Source organism: Aplosporella prunicola (assembly GCF_010093885.1).
Source record: "Aplosporella prunicola CBS 121167 unplaced genomic scaffold K452scaffold_15, whole genome shotgun sequence".
Taxonomy (NCBI): Eukaryota; Fungi; Ascomycota; class Dothideomycetes; order Botryosphaeriales; family Aplosporellaceae; genus Aplosporella; species Aplosporella prunicola.
This window is the reverse complement of record NW_022983543.1, coordinates 638,285-655,877: the sequence shown is the minus strand read 5'-3', so window position 1 is coordinate 655,877 and position 17,593 is coordinate 638,285. Positions and strand designations below refer to the sequence as shown.

The window sequence follows — 17,593 nt, the reverse complement described above, 5'->3', positions numbered from 1 at the left end:
ATCTTCGAGGAGCGCCGGGAGATCAGTGGTGTCTGACGGGAGACATGGATGTCGCGGCTTGTCGCCACGACGAGAGCGTGACCCAACAAAGGGCGCCGGCGGCTCGGGGTGACGTCAACGGGCTGGATGACGCCCTGCGTCCTGCCTGCAAAACCCTTAAGAGTTTCCTCTCTTGTTCCTTGTTGCCCCCTTCGTAAACCCTACAAAACCCTCCACACCTCGGCTTCCTTGCTGAAGATCATCTCAATCAATCTTCCGACCGCTCCCCATCCGTGCTCTCGATTTTCGCCAAGACTCCCGACGCGTCCGCGCCCGACCGCAAACCCGCAACACCACCGCCCGCCATCATGCATCGTACCTACTCTATGCGCCAGTCGCGCGCTCCCACGGCCTCGCAGCTCCAGAACCCGCCTCCGCCTTCCTCTTCCACCAAGTCCGGCCGCTTCTTTGGCAAGTCCAACATTGGTGAGTACACCTCCCGCAACCCCGCCGCTGCCGCTGCCATCCGCGCCCGAGGCTCGCCGCACATCCGTCGCCATCAATGCCGTTGTGCTCCGATGCGAGAGCGATAGGTGCTCCGCATTGAGCCGTGTAGCTTTTCTTTCAGCGAACCCCCGCTAATCATGTTCTCTTCTCAGGCCACTCATGGCGCAAACAGACCGCCGGCGCCTTCGGGCCCGACCTCGCCAAGAAGCTCTCGCAGCTCGTCAAGATGGAGAAGAACGTCATGCGCAGCATGGAACTCGTCGGCAGGGAGCGTATGGAAGTTGCTGTAAGCACCGACCCCTCGAAGATTGTGGAAACACAAATGACTAAGCATGGAGTAGCAACAACTCTCCATCTGGGGAGAGGCATGTGATGATGATGTTTCTGATGTCACCGACAAGCTTGGTGTCCTCATCTACGAGATTGGCGAGCTCGAGGATCAGTTTGTTGACCGCTACGACCAATACCGTGTCACCATCAAGTCCATCCGCAACATTGAGGCTTCCGTGCAGCCTAGCCGTGACAGTACGTCATACCCGCCCAGATTCCAGACAAAGCAAGCTGACATTTGCGGCAAGGGAAGCAAAAGATCACCGACCAAATTGCCCAGCTGAAGTACAAGGAGCCCAACTCGCCCAAGATTGTTGTTCTTGAGCAGGAGCTCGTCCGTGCTGAGGCCGAGTCCCTCGTTGCCGAGGCCCAGCTGTCCAACATTACCCGCGAGAAGTTGAAGGCCGCTTTCACCTACCAGTTTGATGCTCTTCGTGAGCACTGCGAGAAGCTCGCTATTATTGCTGGCTACGGCAAGCACTTGTTGGAGCTCGTCGATGACACTCCCGTCACTCCCGGCGAGACCCGTGCTGCGTACGATGGCTATGAGGCCAGCAAGGCGTATGTTGTTTCCTAACCATGCAATTTGCACATGGCTGACTTCGAATCCAGCATCATCCAGGACTGCGAGGACGCACTGACGAACTGGGTTGAGCAAAACGCTGCCGTCCGCTCCAACCTGTCCACCCGCTCGCGCACCTTGTCGCAGCGCCGCCATGCCGGCCGCAACGCTCGCGCCAACGGCGAGGGCGTCGACCTCTCTTCGCAGGACCAGCCGATGGAGGGTCGCGAGTCCGGCCTTTGGATCCCGGCCTCAGAGCACCAGGGCCACGTCTACGATGACGAGGACGAGGAGGAAGAGGAGAGCACGATTGAGTCTCGGGGCCGCGAGGAGGAGCGCAACGTTGCTGCTTAAGCCCACGATTGGTCACAGGTGTGTGGCAGGAAGAATGACTCACGGCGACCGCTGGGAGGCGGCGCTTGACTGATGACCTACGCTTTTATACCCAGTGTGGATGGATGGATGGTAGGCAGGATTGGGATGACTTGACTCTACTACTATGTACTAATAGTTTAATGACGGGCAAGAGGGGGGATAATCACTCGATCTATGCTAGTTCTGGTTTTGTTGACTGGGCGGACTGCTGCTGCTGTAGTGTAATGACGCCTCTCACGCACAAATATTCCGTACACGAATCAAAACTGATTTTTTCTTTCTTTTTGCATTGCATTGCATTGCATGCGGACGGCATGGTATGGCATGGTATGGCAACGACTACTCGGGTCCGAAGAGGCGCGGTGGCTTGCAGCGTGCGCGTTTTATATATCTGACTCACAACGGCGGTGTCGGAGATACGAGAAAAAAGAAATTAATTAGATGATGGATACGAAGCATCGAACATGGGTTCTTAGGTTGTTATGATGGATTATGATTTAGAATGATGTGGCGCGGGAGTTGCGTCGCGACGGAATGGGGGAGCGTTGCGAAGGTGGAGACAGGAGGGTTGGGCTTGTAAGTTTGGGAGTCAGAACGTGGGACAGGGATTTCCTAGGTAGGTAGGTGGATGCGATGGGAGCGCTAGGTTAGGATTGGGTGGGTGTTCGCTGATACGTATTTGCATGTATGTATGTAGTGTAAAAATAGAAGAATTAAGGGTTTGTTTGTGTAGATTATAGATTCGGAGGTTGTAGTGATGGGCGTGATGGAGCTTGAGTTTCTGATAGGAGAAAGGGGTTCTGAGTACTGAGACGTCGGAGAGGCGTTTTAGGCTAGGGTCGGGATCGAGTCGAGTCACAGATTTCCAGATCCTGGCTTGTACATGTGTGGGTGCGGCGTAAGCTGCAGCGAGGGGCGGTTCTAGGCTCTACAGTAGGTGGTATGGGATAGGAGATTGCGCATGGGTAAGTAGTAGATAGGTGTAGGTAGTATGTATGTGCGACAAAGAAAAGCGCATAGGCGCAGTTGGCGATAGCCGGTGGTGGTGGTGGTGGTGGGCAGGTGGGGCATGAGTCAAGCGCGGTGGCTTAGCCCTTCCCGCACTGAGTCACCGCAACGGCTCGATAAGGAGATAAGGCAGGAGCGGCAGGAGCAGGCGGCAGGACGCGGCGCGCGCGTGCTTGTGCTTGCCTTGCTAGAGGTGCGTGTGCGTACGGGGTTGCGGAGCTGCTGCTTCGTTGGCTGGCTCTTTTTTGCCGTGTCGTGTGGGTTTTTCTTTCTCGTCTCACACTTTTGAGTTCTCTCTTTCTCTCCTCGGCATTGACTTGTTGCTTCTTTTCCTCCTCCTGCTGCTGCTCTTCTTCTTCTTTGTGTGGGCTGTTGCTCAAACAGCTTTTTGAAAGAAGGGCTTCCTTGGCTTTCTGGAGGCCTTTTTCTTACGCGTGAGCTGCACGTCGGGAGCTAGGGACTGCACCTACGCTGGGCTGCCTACATCATCCAGGGCGAACGACACCGCCGGTGCTTGCATCCGTCGCCGCTACCGCTCACGTAAACGATCCATCATCGCCGACGCGACTGTCCGCCCTGTAATAACCACGCCGCCGCGCGCTGCCGCCAATACGCCGTCCTCATAGCTCGCGAGCTCCGCCGCCGTTTTACATCCATCCATCGGGCTGGATATATACAAATTACATCCACAAAAACATCACAAAACAACAACAATGGCACACTATCAACCGTACCCCGTGCCCTTAGCGGCAATGTCCTACCCTTCCCTCCCTCCACCTCCCTCCCTCCCGACACACCCTCTCCCCACCCTCATCCTCTCCAGCACCGCCTTGGCGCTCTCCCTCCTCCTCACCGCTACCTCTCTGACACATGTGCTGCGCGCGCGACTACGCCTACGTCGGCGCGGCACCCGCGCGCAGGTGACGGGCCCGGAGGCGCCGTACCGCGATGAGGATGGCGGCGCGACGCGCGATAGCGAGGAGGTATATGCGAGGTGGTTGCTGGCCAAAGGGGTACTGCTGCTTGTGGGTGCGGTTGTGGGCACGGGTGTGGGCGGCGTAAGAGCTGTGGCGGGGACGTTGGGGGAGAGGGAGAGAGGGGTGCTGGGGCTGGTGGGGCTGTGGTTGGCAGCGGGGATTTGGGTGAGTTCATTTTTCTTTTATTTTTGTGTTTTTGGTGGAGGGATGGAGTTGGGAGGGGATGTGATGTGTAAGAATATCTGGGGAGGGTTTGGAAAGCTGGAGAGGGGAGTGTGGTTTGGGTGAAGGGGTTGAGAGACTTTTCCTCGCGGTTTGGGAGGAATTTCTTTACAATCTCTTCGGGCTCTGCCAGTCTGATCGCGGAAATACGCTTCATGGTTTGCCCTCACAGTTATATTCTAACGCCTGATAGTTGCCTCTCATTACGCAAGCAATCCTTGTCCTAGTGGAGAAAGACCCGGTCCGCAAATACGAAGTCGCCCTGAACAACTCCATCTCCTATATCATCGTCACGGCGCTCTTCTGCTATGTCAACGGTTTTATCGGCCAGGACCGAGTCAATCTCGGGCTCTCCATCGCCGAAGTCGCGCTGGCCGTAGTTGGGTTCTTCCTCTGCGCGTCATTCCCGCGACGCCCTGACGTCTTCCTCAATGGCCGTCCCGTGGACCGACAAAAGTCTGCATCCGCATTAAGCCGCTACAGCTACAGCTGGCTTACGCCCTTGTTGAGCTTTGCTTCCAAGCGGCAGGTGTTGAGGCAAGATGACATTCCGAAGCTGGACAGTGCCAGGAGAGCTCGTGACCTCCACGATGCCTACGTTTCCAAGAACTACACTGGAAGACTGTGGAAAAGTGTTATCAAAGCTCATGCTCCTGCGTTGGTTCTCCAGTACATACTCGGGACACTGGAGTCCCTCCTCATTGTAGTGCCGCAGATCGCCATGTTCCACCTCCTTAAGCTCCTGGAGGCGCGTCAGCAGGGCGCAAACGTCACACTGGAAGCAAGTCTCTGGGTCGTCGGCCTGGGAATCGGGATCCTAATCCAGAACTTCTTTGAGAACTGGCGCTGGTGGGTGAGCTACGGTCACTTGAATGTGCCTATCAGGGTGCAGCTGTCTGCGCTCATTTTCTCCAAGGCAATGCGCAGGAAGGATGTGAAAAGCGCCGAGACGACTCACGAGAACAATTCGAACGTTATTGGCGCAGTTGCGACGTCGAGCTCTGGTCCGGAGGAGGTTGCGGGCAAGAAGAACACGGAAGAAGCGGCAGCTGACCCAACTGCCCAAAAGACTGAGCAAGGAACGATCAACCTTGTTGGTGTGGATAGCAAGCGCATCGCAGACTTTGCCACGTACCAAAACGGATTTTATGGCGCGTTCCTTAAGATCACTGTCTCTTTCGTCTTCATTTATAAGCTGGTTGGGTAAGTTGACCAAGGAGGCCATGGATGCGAAAATGTGCTGACCGACCACAGATGGCAAGCCCTCATCGCGGGTATCATCGCGCAGCTCCTCACTGTTCCCTTGAACTTGTATTTCACGAAGCGCTACGCGAGTGCTCAGAATGATTTGATGACAGCTCGGGACCGCAAGCTTGCGGTTCTGAACGAGGCGTTGACTGGAATTCGTCAGATCAAGTTCTCGGCGCTGGAGAAGCAATGGCAGGCCAAGATCCAGGAGTTCCGTGAGACGGAGCTCAAGACAATTTGGAGGGTTTTTGTTTCTGACACGTTCCTCATTTTCTGTAAGTTTTGATGGTGCAGTACTATCCAGTTGAACACAACTGACCACTGCTAGGCTGGATCTTCGGCCCCTACATGCTGTCGGCTGTCACGCTTGCAACCCACGCTATCGTCCATGATCACCTTTACCCCTCTGTTGCGTTTACCACAATTGGTATTTTGACGCAGATTGAGGGAACTCTTGCCTTTATTCCCGAGCTCATAGCATCCGGTCTTGATTCATGGGTTAGTATAAACCGCATCGAAGAATACCTGAACGCGCCAGAGAAAGAGAACAACACGGAGCCTGGTGACCGTATCGCATTCAAGGATGCGAGCGTAGCCTGGCCTTCGAATGCCGAAAAGAACGAGGAGGCTTTTGTGCTCCGCGATCTCGATTTCAGCTTCCCCGAGGGTGAACTCAGTGTCATTTCGGGCCGCACCGGATCCGGTAAGACACTCCTTCTGAAGGCGATCCTGGGAGAAGTAGACATCATTTCCGGGACAATCGAGATGCCGCAGGCTCCGCCCCACGACCAAAGGTTTGACTGGAAGGCTACGAAGAAGGACTGGATCATCCCCGCCGCTATTGCCTTTGTGAGCCAGCAGCCATGGATCGAGAACTGCAACTTCAGGGACAATGTCCTGTTCGGCCTTCCGTTTGACTCACAGCGCTACCGCAAGGTCATCTCAGCTTGTGCGCTCGAAAAGGACCTCGAAATGCTGACAGACGGCGACATTACGGAGATCGGCGCACAGGGTATCAACCTCAGCGGTGGTCAACGCTGGCGCATCACGCTCGCGCGGGCGCTCTACTCGCGCGCTGGCATTTTAGTCCTGGACGACATCTTCAGCGCCGTGGACGCGCACGTCGGCAAGCACATCTTTGAGAAGGCATTGACGGGCGAGCTGGGCCAGGGTCGCACGAGGATCATTGTCACGCATCACGTCGCGATGTGCCTGTCGAGGACGAAGTTCGAGGTCTTGCTTGAAGCTGGGCGGGTGGAAAAGGCGGGCTTGGTCGATGAACTCCGCAGTTCTGGCGATATCGAGACGATCCTCGAGGAGGAAAATCTCGAGGATGAGGCGACCGAGACGGCGACGGATTTGTTGGAGGTCCCGAACGGCAATGGCCACCACGGTGGTAGGCGTCGCAGCTCGCACTCAAAGTCGAATGCGCTCTCTCGTCAACGATCCCACTCGAGTATCCGGTCCGACGCGCTCATTGACAATGGCCACCTCGACGTCAACTCGAAGTATGTCGCTAAGAAGTTTGTCGAAGAAGAGACCAAGCAACGGGGCCATGTGCTGTGGAACATCTACCTCCGGTACGTGCGGGCCGGCGGTGGCTACTGGCTTTGGGGCGGTATCGTGTTCGCGTTCATGTTCGTACAGGCACTGATACTGGGGCGGTCATGGTGGCTCACCATCTGGACGAGTCAGTACAAGACCGAGTCATCGGCAGAGGCGAAGCCCTTCACAGCCATGACATTCCAGCATCCTATGGCGCAGCGGGCGCTGTCAGTGCAAACCGTCTCGCGGGATACGCGCTTCTACGTCGCTGTGTACCTGCTCATCTCCGTTGCTCTCTCGACCATTGGCGCGCTCCGCTATTTCTGGGTATATTGTGGCTCGATCCGCGCGAGTCGCAAGCTGTTCGACGACTTGACATATGCGGTCCTGCGCGCCCCGCTCCGCTGGCTTGATACCGTGCCTACTGGCCGTGTGCTCAACAGGTTCACAGCGGACTTTAGCACCCTGGATCTGGAGCAGGCAAATGCGTTTTCGTTTATGGTGTTCAACTTCCTGATGGTGGTTGGCATTGTCATCGCCGGCATGATGGTCACGCCAATCATGGTTATCTTCGCCGTGCTCCTACTCGCGCTCTGCCTGCGGTACTCGCTGTTCTACCTCGCCGGCGCGCGCGAGACCAAGCGTCTGGAGTCGCTCGCCAAGTCGCCTGTCTTTGAGCTTTTTGGTGCCGCGCTCTCCGGCATCAGCACCATCCGTGCCTTCGACAAGAGCGACTCTTACATCGAGAACATGTTCGCCAAGATTGATGCACATGGCCAGACTGTCTACTACATGTGGTCCTTCAACCGCTGGCTGACATTCCGTCTCGGCGTTGTTGGCGCTGTCTTCACAGTCGCCATGGCGGCCCTGATCGTCAGTCTCGGAAATATTGACGCCTCCCTCGCGGGTTTCGCGCTGGGCTTCACGCTTGACTATTCCATTTCGGTCGTATTTATGCTGCGGCAGTACGCGGTGGTGGAGCTGAGCATGAATGCCGTCGAGCGCATCGTCGAGTACTCGGATCTGGAGATTGAAAACGAAGGCGGCGAACCCGCGCCCGCGGCCTGGCCTGCCGAGGGCCGTCTCGAAGTGGAGAATCTTGTTGTTTCGTACGCGCCCGACCTCGATCCCGTACTCAAGGGCGTGAACTTCAGTGTCGCTCCCAACGAGCGTGTCGGCATCGTCGGCCGTACCGGTGCAGGCAAGTCAAGTCTCACGCTCGCGCTGTTCCGCTTCCTTGAGGCGCAGGAAGGTCGCATTGTCATCGACGGGCTGGATATTTCGAAGATCCGCCTGCACGACCTCCGAAGTCGCCTTGCGATTATCCCGCAGGACCCGGTCCTCTTCTCGGGCACTATCCGCAGCAACCTCGACCCCTTTGGCGAGCACGAGGACAGAGACCTGCACGAGGTGCTCGCGCGCGTCCATCTGACCGACGGGCCTCCGCACGAGTACAGCAACGGCGACGGGCTGGCCCTCATCCCGCCAACGACAACGCGCAGCGTCCTCACGCACGTCTTCCCGCACATGAACCCGGCGCACAACGACGCGGCATCGACGCACTCGGGCTCGTCATCGCACTCGTCGCACCACCACCTCACGGAAGAAGAAGAGCGTGAGCTCTTCACGCACCACACGGGCCCGGTCACGGTGCCGGAACTGGAAGCGATTTTCGGGACGCCGCCATCGTCGCCGTCGGCGGGCTCGGACGCGGGCGCAGAAGCAGAAGCGGCACCGCTCCCGTCGCTGCCGCCAAACTTCAACCCCTTCACCAACCTCTCGTACCCGATCGCGCCGGCGGGCGCAAACCTCTCGCAGGGCCAGCGCCAGCTGCTCTGTCTTGCGCGCGCGCTGCTGGCCAGACCGAAGGTAATGATTCTAGACGAGGCGACGAGCGCGGTGGACAAGGCAACGGATGCGCGGATCCAGGCGAGCGTGCGCGCCGAGTTTGGTGGTCGCAGCACTCTGCTCGTGATTGCGCATCGGTTGAGCACGATTGCGGATTTCGATCGCGTGGTTGTTGTGGGTGAGGGGAGGGTGGTCGAGACGGGCTCGCCGAGGGAGTTGCTGTTGCGTGAGGAGGGCGTGTTTAGGGGGATGGTGGAGGGGAGTGGTGAGAAGGAGGGGCTGTGGAGGGTTATTCTTGGGGAGGGGGAGGGCGAGGAATAAGCTGTTTGAAGGAGGGGGTTAGGCGTGGGTAAGGGCTGTACTGTATGATGATGATGGGTTATGTATATGTGTATATGTAGATATGGAGGGGTGGGCGGGGAGTCTAAAATATGGTTTTTGGGCTTGCGTGTGTTTGTGTGCTGTGCTGCTGCTGTTGTGGGTGTGGGTGTGAGCTGTGAGTGTGAGTGGATGTGATAGGTAGAGATGAGGGAGGGGCTGTGGAAAGTTGCTGGTTGTGAATGTTTTGGGCTGGTGGGATAGAAGAATGGATTGATTAGTACTTGCCTTGATTGGTTAGTAGTTGATCCGCTTTGTTCTTCCTCCTTATAAGCAACTGATCCTTGCTACTAACTACGGATATAGGCATATTTGGCGAGGGGTTTTGCAAGTGTGGTGTGTGCAATAGGAGATGGAAGCTTTAGTATCGTGCAGTACCGGTTCTGGGAAGTAGAGTTACGTAGTATATTCGTACTTCCTACTTTACTTTGTTGCGTAGTATGTCTAGCCCTTTCCTTCTTTTATTTTCTGCTAATGCTGCTGAAATAAATAGGCGGAAATGTGCTTGGAGAATCAATTGGGCGAGTGATATATATGTACGAGCGGAGCGGTGAACTGGAATTTATAAAGAAGTTGTATAGATTTATATTCGCTTTGAAGTTCTCTGCACGAAGCGACTGTCTGATTTTGGGTACTGCGTGATTCTTGAATGCGAAGGTGATTGGTGGGATGCTCAAAGAATTCAAAGAGGTGGTCACCTTATCTGGGGTCTTTGACATGCAGATGTTCTGGCATCTTCTACATGAATCTCACTTGAAAAGAACTGGTCGAGGAATACGTCAAGCTTTCTGAAAAGCAGTCAGAGTGGGAAATCGTGCATTGATTGTTCTTCACTGCTATGTATGTAGAATTTCATAGACTTTGATGTCATCGTCGTCGTCATGCTGTGGCTTGAAAGAGTTTGTTTTGAGTTGCAAGTGTCTAGAAGCCTGATTCCGTATGAGTATTCCTGAAGTCGAAGTTATGATGGCTGCCATCATTCCATGAAGTCCGCCGTATAAGGCAGTCTGGTTCGCAAAATTCCATTGACCATTTCATCTCTCAATGGAACCGAGAATGTTGTTCCTGCCGCAAGTGCCTGGTCGTGAATTCGTGGTGGTAGTGGCAGTGGTATGCTGCACATTACTTCTCAGGCCACTCGAAGTACTTCTCCCTAAGCCTTGGCGACAGCCACCACAGACTATCTGTACCACTGACCCGGTTGTTGCGAGCATCGTTAGCTCTGACCTTGAGCATGTGCTTCGAGAGATCCATCCAGAACTCTAGCGGGGCCCTGACTGCGTCTCCCTCTTTCTTATCGAGCCACTCGGTTCCGCTGCGGTAGGCAATGAAGTCGAGGTAGAAGGCCCTGAGTGGCGATTTCGGCATCGTATTGCGCCAAATTCTGGAAGTGAGGCTAAGGGTATATTTAGCTTCTTTGGTGACTCTTTTGATTAAGGCTTCCATGACGACGTTCTTGAAATATGGGTCCATCACTATGTCGCCCAGTACGTAAGCATTTTCAAATTCAGCCATGTTCGTGAGTTTGTTGTCATGGAGTGTTGCGCTGTCGCTGGTGTAAAGCCATTGCACGTAGAGCTCAAATGTATCTGGCGAAGTCATGGTGAAGTGAATCACACCTTCCGACTCCTTCCAGGGAGGCATGCAGGCTTTGCGGAAGAACGCGGAGAAGGTACAGATGAGATCTTTGTGCACAGTGAAGAGCTTCTTCTCGTCGCCGACGTATACAGTAAGGCCTGAACCTTTGACGCTGGATGGCGTTTAGTAACTTCCCTTTGGATTTTAAACAAAGCTAGAGACACTCACGCTTTGGGAATAAGAGCTACGTGCCTAGTTCGATGAGTGCGCAGACGCGCCTCTCTGATTAATATCGTCAGTTTGAGATCTTGCGATGGTCAATGAAGAACGGGCACTTACGTGGGACGTTCCATGTTTGGCCTGCGACTTGGAGTGAACTTGGCTACCGGTGAAGAGGTCGGCGGTCGAGATACCGGTGGTTGCGGGATTGGTGACCGAGCAGTTCGTGCTCGAAAGGCTAAAAGAAGAAAGACTGACAGCAAAAAAGCTGAGAGCAGAAGGACTGAGAGCCGGAAGCCCGGCAGCAGAGACATTGAGACCATGAAGGTTGGTGGGAGCGACAGGAAGATGCTTAAATAAAGGGTGGGAAAGGGCATGACGTAAGCGGAAGGCACAAGTGGTGGAAAGTATGAAAATGAAAGTGAAAGTGGATCATGTCACGGTGAATGTATACGTAGGGTACTTGGGTTTTGCTGTGCGCGAGATATTTTGCTCGTTCCTAAATGGGTATTTCCTCTATTCCTTGCTACAAGCAGCAGGCCCTGGACTATCTTACATTAGAGCTTATTATAAATTGTCTTCTCTGCCGATTAACATTGGCGACCTATAATCAATTACCCAGTACATCCATGATTAAAGGTTGCAAAACGTCCGTCACAGTTGAGCGAGATTCACCGTCCGGTGAGACAGAAAACTAATGATACAAGCAGCCCCTACGGAATGCTTTCTGTCTAGCTGGACTCTAAATCAAAGGTATAAGTGAGAAGGTGTTAGAATATATATAATTTAAACCTCTTGACCGTATTTTGCTTCTACTCCGTATAAGTGTCGTTGTCCCCTTAGGTGGTATACCTCGCTCAATGGTGACGGATATTAGCTATTGTTTCCTGTCGAAATTTACTTCATTGTAGATCTATTATGTGAGGTTGGAAAATGACCCGGCGCTTTACACATATTTGCTATTTGGTGTTAACTTAACATTTAGCTTCCATCTCTATGTATCTACAGCTCATGAAATTACATTCTAGCGTGCTAGGTCTTTAGAGATTGATTGGAAGGCTTGCAGAGTGGGATTAGATACTTCACAGTCCTCAGAATATGTATTTGTATAGGCGGTGCTATATAAGTAGTAAGCTACAGCGGTATTACCTGAAGACAGCCACCGGATTACTTCGGCTCACCCATAGCATTAATATAAGGTTTTATGCCACGAAAGACGTATTACAGGGCGCTGAAATCATCCAGATAATACCTTGGACGTTCGATACTGATGCCACACAGTGCCGACCCGGAGACCCGGCTTAAATCCCTGCGCGCTCAACCAGAGTGTATCAAAGAGATTGACATTCTGCAAGCACGCAGATTGCTTCAGTCAAGTCCCTCTATAACCCGTTTTAGCAGTCTTTAATTAAGCTGTCTTGAAACAAGACGGCATTGTTCCACTAACTGCGGGTCTTTACGGAGTAAAAATCCGTGCCCGTACGCCATGTTTAAATCCTAATGGATTGCTCCGCAGTATAGATATAGTTAGTGCATACCTGCATGCAGCGCCATGTTGCGAAGGATCTGTTTCCATAATTGTTCATTGGTCGAAGTGCTGCGCCGCACAGCGGCGGATCATGGCGGACCGTCGCGGACCGTCGCGGGGTAGAAATCCTACGACGGACGTTTGTTGGAAACAACAACGCAAAGCACGGACTCTTCGTCAACTCACGGAACTAAGTTCTTACCCTTAGGATAGTATTTTCCTTCTTTTAAGTTACAGATCTTTGAAAGCGGAAAACCCAGGAAAGTCTTAAAGTGTGTAAAAGCAATATATAATTCTACTACACTGAAGAAAAAACACAGCTCCCTTTGGATTGTCATTCCATTTGTTTTTCCATATGCAATTTCCACATTAACAAGGGTAGAATCCTTGGTTTTGAAATGACAGACCAAGGACTATTCTTACGCATTCCTGCATATCCAACAAAGTAAGAGCTAACGCTATCATAGACCAACCCCGTGCTGTTGGTTGCATCAAACGCAACTACCTTCTCGAATCGTGAATTCCGTATCCACAGTTATAGCAGCCTATACCATGATCCTAGAGGAAGGAATCGTGGCTTAATCCTTCATAAGTGATATACCCGCCGTATACCAAGAACGTGTCTCGAGCCAAGAATCCCCTCCTCGGTGTAGAGGTCAGGATTTCAGACACGGGCTTAGCTTGTAGGGGCAAGGAATGGTGCCATAAACGGAAGGTGAATACACCATTAAACATATATAAGAAGTGGAAAATTACAGCGATAGAGTTAGCACCCAGAGCCAATTCACTCAGGTTCTAATCGCAAAGCCTTAGCAATCCTTCTACAAACAATCATGCAACTCGTCAATATCATTAGCCTGGCGCTCTTCGTTACCGGCACCGTTAAGGCAGCACCTCAGCAGCCTACCTCCGAGCTACTCGATGCCAATCCCGCGACGGCTTTGCAGTCTGAGCCTACCCAGCAGCCTCTGAATACTCTGACAGTGGAGGTCAAGCAGCCACTCCCTAAGTCCGTGGTGTCACACCTGGCCGGCAGGCGAGAGCCCGAAGAGGAACTTCAACCGGTCACCGACTTGTCGACTCAGGAACAACCTTCACCATCGACCCTGCAGCCCAAAGTCAAAACTTTGTCCACTGAACCCAACCTGGTTGGTCGGGCAGAGCCCGAAGAAGCCGCAGACGAAGAAGTCGAAGCGCAGATAGCGACGATTACGATCGCGATCAAGCCGGTAATTCCCATAACGACGGCGCTTTGCCTGACCAATTGCAAGCGAGAGGCCGCGGAGACGGCGACTGCTACCGATGCTGTAGAGACAGCTGTTTTGGCCGGTCGGGCGGATGCGGCGGCTCCGCAGCCTCCTGAGTCTTGGTGGGTTCCTTTGGAACCTCCCCAAGCCAGGGCGGTTCCAACACATCTACTCGATTTTTAGTGGTTTCGGACGGCCTGGGCGGGACACTACGGACAGTGGGCTGTCTTCCGATGCCAAGAACAGTCTCGCCCTGACGAAGTCTGCTCCGTTGGGATATACTAGATGGTTATTGTTGGATGGCAGTTACGTGCAGTACTCAACTGTCTGATGTATTTAGCACAGTGCCAGGGATTAGTCCAGCACTTTCTTCAGCAGCGCCTCGCTTGTTGCTTTTGATATCAATCAACTCTCTTTTTTGACAAAATCTTTATCTACACACGTTCCTTCTCAGATAGCTTTAGAAGTTTTTGAAGGGCAACGAACAATATCATGTTACGATGGGAGATGATCTGATCTGTGTCGTACAAGTTTTGCGGAGCGGGGTCGTATGTCAGCACATCATACCATCAGTGTGAGGGTATGATGTTACTCTGATAGCCAGGCGCACACTTTTGCAAGGTTGAGTATAGTGAGCAAACGAGCGTATTTGTTTAGTCATAAAAGCGCACACTAATCATGGAAGCGTAGAGAGTGCTTTTGAAGGAGTGGCGAAGGCCAACCAAAAACCAAAAAGAAACAAGGAACAAGGCATAAAATGAATGGAATAGTGACAAAGCGTTGATGTGCTGAAGCCAAAACAACAAATAGACTGTGTAAGGAGTGTAATAGTGGAGCAGTACCGAATTCTCAAGCCCAAAATACGAAATTGTGCCATCAATCGTCACGTTGGAAATGGAGAATAGAAGACGCTCTACACCTCTTCAGTTAGAAGCGGGAGACGCTCCGTGAATCTTCCTCTCATGCTCATTGCGCTTATCCTTTCTGGGGAATGGTCTACCATTAGGAAAGTCACGCTCGCACGTGCTGTTACGGCACCAGTAGAAGGCCTTCGGATTGTGCACGGTGTCGTAGTGGCGCTGTAGATCGTAGATGCGGCTGAAGGAGAGACAGGGGCAGGTTGGGTAGCAGCAAGGGTATCGACGCATTGCCTCACATGAAGCACTGAATGAGGCTCTATCCGCACTACCGTCCCCTTGGGTCAGTAGGATTTAAAAAAAAAAAAAAAACTCGCTGGCCTCCTGCGGGACTGAAGGCTGGACCATCATTGGTTCCAACCCCAGTACTTGCAGGATGAGCGGGAAGAAAGGGCGCTGTGGCGCCTGCAGAGGGCGAAGCCTCTGTATGTTGCTCAAGGTCGTCAGGCTGCGCTAGACCAGACTGGAAAAGCCCAGCATCGAAGGGCGATCCAATCAGCTGCCCCGAAGGACCAGTGGTGGTTCCGGTTGGGCCCAGGTTAGCCGGCATGTTGTCAGCCAACGGCACGCCCCCGAACTGATTGTTCTGAGAGAATGCCATGTTGGAAGGTCCTGGCTGGGCATATCCTTGCTGGTACAGGAAATTGTTGTCCATGAAGCTCATGTCAATGTCATTGAGCTGGAGGTTGTTTTGCTGGTACGACAAATTGTCCGGAAGGCCCATGTCAGGGATATCAGACTGACCCAGATGGGTATCGTCCTGGTCGCGAAAGGCGCCGTCAAACCCGGGGTCTTGGACCAACGAGGAGGCGGCATTGTCGAAATCAAAGAACTCGTTTCCGCAGTCTTGTTGGTTGCTGTAACGAAACCCTTGGAGGGTGTTGCTGTCCTGTTGTTCATCAGGCTGACCGGTCATGGTCGGCTGAGTGCTTGCAGCGTGCATGTAAAAGGGCGGCCAATTAGACATCTTGCTGACGTGAGTTGGTTGTACAACCTGGAATGGTGAATTGATTGGTCGATAAAGGTGGCGTATCCGTGAAAATTGGTAGGGAAGTGCAAAGAACAAGAAAATTGGAGTAGAGGGGGATGCAGTTACTTTATCGTGAGCTTGACATACGACATGGGTGCCAACACAGCGCAAGCCACCGCCCTTCGAGCCTCCTTGGCGCTTGAGGCAGTGGAAAGATTATGTAGGTTGCTGAAGACCACATGTAGGAATCCCCAAAGAGCCTTTGAAATAGTTAAATCATTGTTCATCGGTTAGCTCGGTCTGTTTTTGCATCTTGGAGATAAACACCACGCGGTGATGCGTATCTAATATGCTAGAATGTACCAAGAGAAAACGTTGTTAATGCTTTGATAGTAGCTCAGCATATTTCAGGGCTTTTCGTTTCCTACAGCGTCGAAGTTGGGATATGCAGGTATCGTGTACTGCTGCATTGTGGTTGCTCAACACCTGTGAAACTTGAGTTGTCCTGAGCCGCATGTATGCAGTGTAACCACCAAAGGGCAGCCAATCAGGCACGACCACGAGGAGACTCTGGTATCAAGAACAACGCTCAGTTGCAGAAGGTTCGGTGGATGGTGGGGTGACCGAAGGTGAAGAAATTGAAAAGAGAATTTGGAAAGACCCGTCTATTAGCGGTCACGAAGCGATCTCAGCGATATCACCTTCCTCATTAGTTAACCTAGAATTAGTCAGCACTGCCTTCTCTTCACAACCAATTCTTGGATTTTTCTCTCCCTGAATCCACTCACTTTGCTCCTGCTTCTATAACAATCCATACCATAAAGAAAAACTGCAGCCGAATGAGCAATAACGTCGGTGAGGTGTTTGCTGAGCCTCCTAAATTTAAGACTAGTAGAAAACAAGGACTGCGGTGGTCTTTCCAATCGCGGTTAGCAATCTAAACCAACAGCTGTTTCTGCTTGGAGCTTCACCTAAAGATCACTGTCAGTCGGTATTTGTCAGCTCTATTATTCTGAAAGCTTGAAGGAGCTGGATCCCAGCAATAACACGTAATGAGAAGAGGTGGATTTGACTGATGCTTTACTTTTAAAGAACGAACTTGTTGAAGTGAATGAACTTTCACCGGAAAAAAGAGCGGGCTGGCAGGAAAACTCCCTAGAAAAAACAATTAACCACTTACGGCTAGCAAAATGTCCAGAAATCAACAAACCGTAAAAGACCGCTCTGTTGTGCAGTGAATGAAGAATCATTGAGGGGCGGAAAAGACCTACCAGTCCACAGAGCCTCTCAGCAAGAGAAGTCTCATTATTTCCCCCCTCCCACAACAGCCTATCCAGCCACAACGACACACCCGCCTCCGCAAGCAGCCCGACCCGCCGATCCCGGCAAAACACCCAACACACCCGCCCGAACGACCTCGGTAATGCCACCCCGCCAGCCCAGCGCGCCGAGCGCGCTCCCTGGAAGCAATCGGGTAGCGCACCTCGGCACACACGGCTGAGAGCCAACCCCCAGCAGCACGGAAACCTGCCACACAGCAAGCCTCCGACAACAGGATTGCGCGTCCGGGCACACACGCACGCATGCATGAATCACCCACACCTCCTCTTCGTCAGAACGGGTACCGACATGTCTCCGTACTCACCCATGCGCGTAACATAACCCACGGCACGGAAAAAGTGCCGGGTGCGTTCCACGGAAGTGCCGCGTTGGCGGCGCGGCTGCGTTAAGGTTCTGACACGCGCTGTGTGAGGTTGTTGGTTGTGCGGGGAAACGCGCCCACGGCCCACAGACCTTTTCGGGCCCACCCGCGGGCCGGTCCAGTGAGCTGCTTGGTGCCGCGATTTATCCCCCGGAGATTGCGTCATGAGGTGAAGGGACTGGCCTCGTGCTGCTGGGCCAGCCGAGGCGCGGTTCGCTGCAAGGAAGCGTGTGTGCGTGCCTTAGGCCCGCTGGGGCGCCGGCCCGTTGGGCTGTTTGGCTATTGTTGTGTGCATTTGCGGGAAAGACCACGGCCTAGAACTGTGATCTATCTAATGGTGTGCTTCTGCGAACTGCCAAATCCGGGTCCCATTCGGGGGAAAAGCTGATAACGAATGCAGAGATAAAACGTTCGCACTCAACGAGATATTGTTGCATGATTCCAATATGAAAA

General features: G+C 53.1%; 7 protein-coding genes across 7 annotated transcripts; 4 read left to right on the top strand and 3 right to left on the bottom strand.

Moving 5' to 3' along the window:
- Positions 1-347: 347 nt before the first annotated feature.
- On the top strand, positions 348-1,732 carry K452DRAFT_229484 (uncharacterized protein; the record flags this gene model as incomplete). Its single annotated transcript, XM_033537047.1, has 5 exons — positions 348-465; positions 639-772; positions 828-1,011; positions 1,065-1,377; positions 1,429-1,732. 5 exons carry the CDS (start codon positions 348-350, stop codon positions 1,730-1,732), a joined length of 1,053 nt encoding a protein of 350 aa, XP_033396770.1.
- K452DRAFT_44494 (uncharacterized protein) lies at positions 1,686-2,245 on the top strand. The gene has a single exon (XM_033546676.1). The coding sequence runs from the start codon at positions 1,837-1,839 to the stop codon at positions 2,146-2,148; it is 312 nt and encodes a 103-aa protein (XP_033396769.1). The 5' UTR covers positions 1,686-1,836; the 3' UTR covers positions 2,149-2,245.
- A 795-nt stretch (positions 2,246-3,040) lies between these two features.
- On the top strand, positions 3,041-9,176 carry K452DRAFT_351715 (uncharacterized protein). The gene is made up of 4 exons (XM_033545736.1): positions 3,041-3,903; positions 4,154-5,163; positions 5,215-5,483; positions 5,537-9,176. The coding sequence occupies exons 1-4, from the start codon at positions 3,475-3,477 to the stop codon at positions 8,920-8,922; spliced, it is 5,094 nt and encodes a 1,697-aa protein (XP_033396768.1). The 5' UTR covers positions 3,041-3,474; the 3' UTR covers positions 8,923-9,176.
- A 925-nt stretch (positions 9,177-10,101) lies between these two features.
- Positions 10,102-10,910, bottom strand: K452DRAFT_299113 (uncharacterized protein; the record flags this gene model as incomplete). Its single annotated transcript, XM_033542187.1, has 3 exons — positions 10,102-10,729; positions 10,786-10,839; positions 10,897-10,910. The coding sequence occupies 3 exons, from the start codon at positions 10,908-10,910 to the stop codon at positions 10,102-10,104; spliced, it is 696 nt and encodes a 231-aa protein (XP_033396767.1).
- Positions 10,911-13,137: 2,227 nt separating this feature from the next.
- On the top strand, positions 13,138-13,882 carry K452DRAFT_299112 (uncharacterized protein; the record flags this gene model as incomplete). The annotated part of the gene is made up of 2 exons (XM_033542186.1): positions 13,138-13,673; positions 13,735-13,882. 2 exons carry the CDS (start codon positions 13,138-13,140, stop codon positions 13,880-13,882), a joined length of 684 nt encoding a protein of 227 aa, XP_033396766.1.
- A 636-nt stretch (positions 13,883-14,518) lies between these two features.
- Positions 14,519-15,230, bottom strand: K452DRAFT_288428 (uncharacterized protein). Its single transcript, XM_033540652.1, has one exon. The coding sequence runs from the start codon at positions 15,190-15,192 to the stop codon at positions 14,737-14,739; it is 456 nt and encodes a 151-aa protein (XP_033396765.1). The 5' UTR covers positions 15,193-15,230; the 3' UTR covers positions 14,519-14,736.
- Positions 15,231-16,098: 868 nt separating this feature from the next.
- On the bottom strand, positions 16,099-17,357 carry K452DRAFT_44426 (uncharacterized protein). The gene is made up of 4 exons (XM_033546675.1): positions 16,619-17,357; positions 16,410-16,419; positions 16,227-16,353; positions 16,099-16,156 (listed from the first exon to the last, which is right to left on the bottom strand). Exons 1-4 carry the CDS (start codon positions 17,025-17,027, stop codon positions 16,148-16,150), a joined length of 555 nt encoding a protein of 184 aa, XP_033396764.1. The 5' UTR covers positions 17,028-17,357; the 3' UTR covers positions 16,099-16,147.
- Between the last annotated feature and the right edge of the window lie 236 nt (positions 17,358-17,593).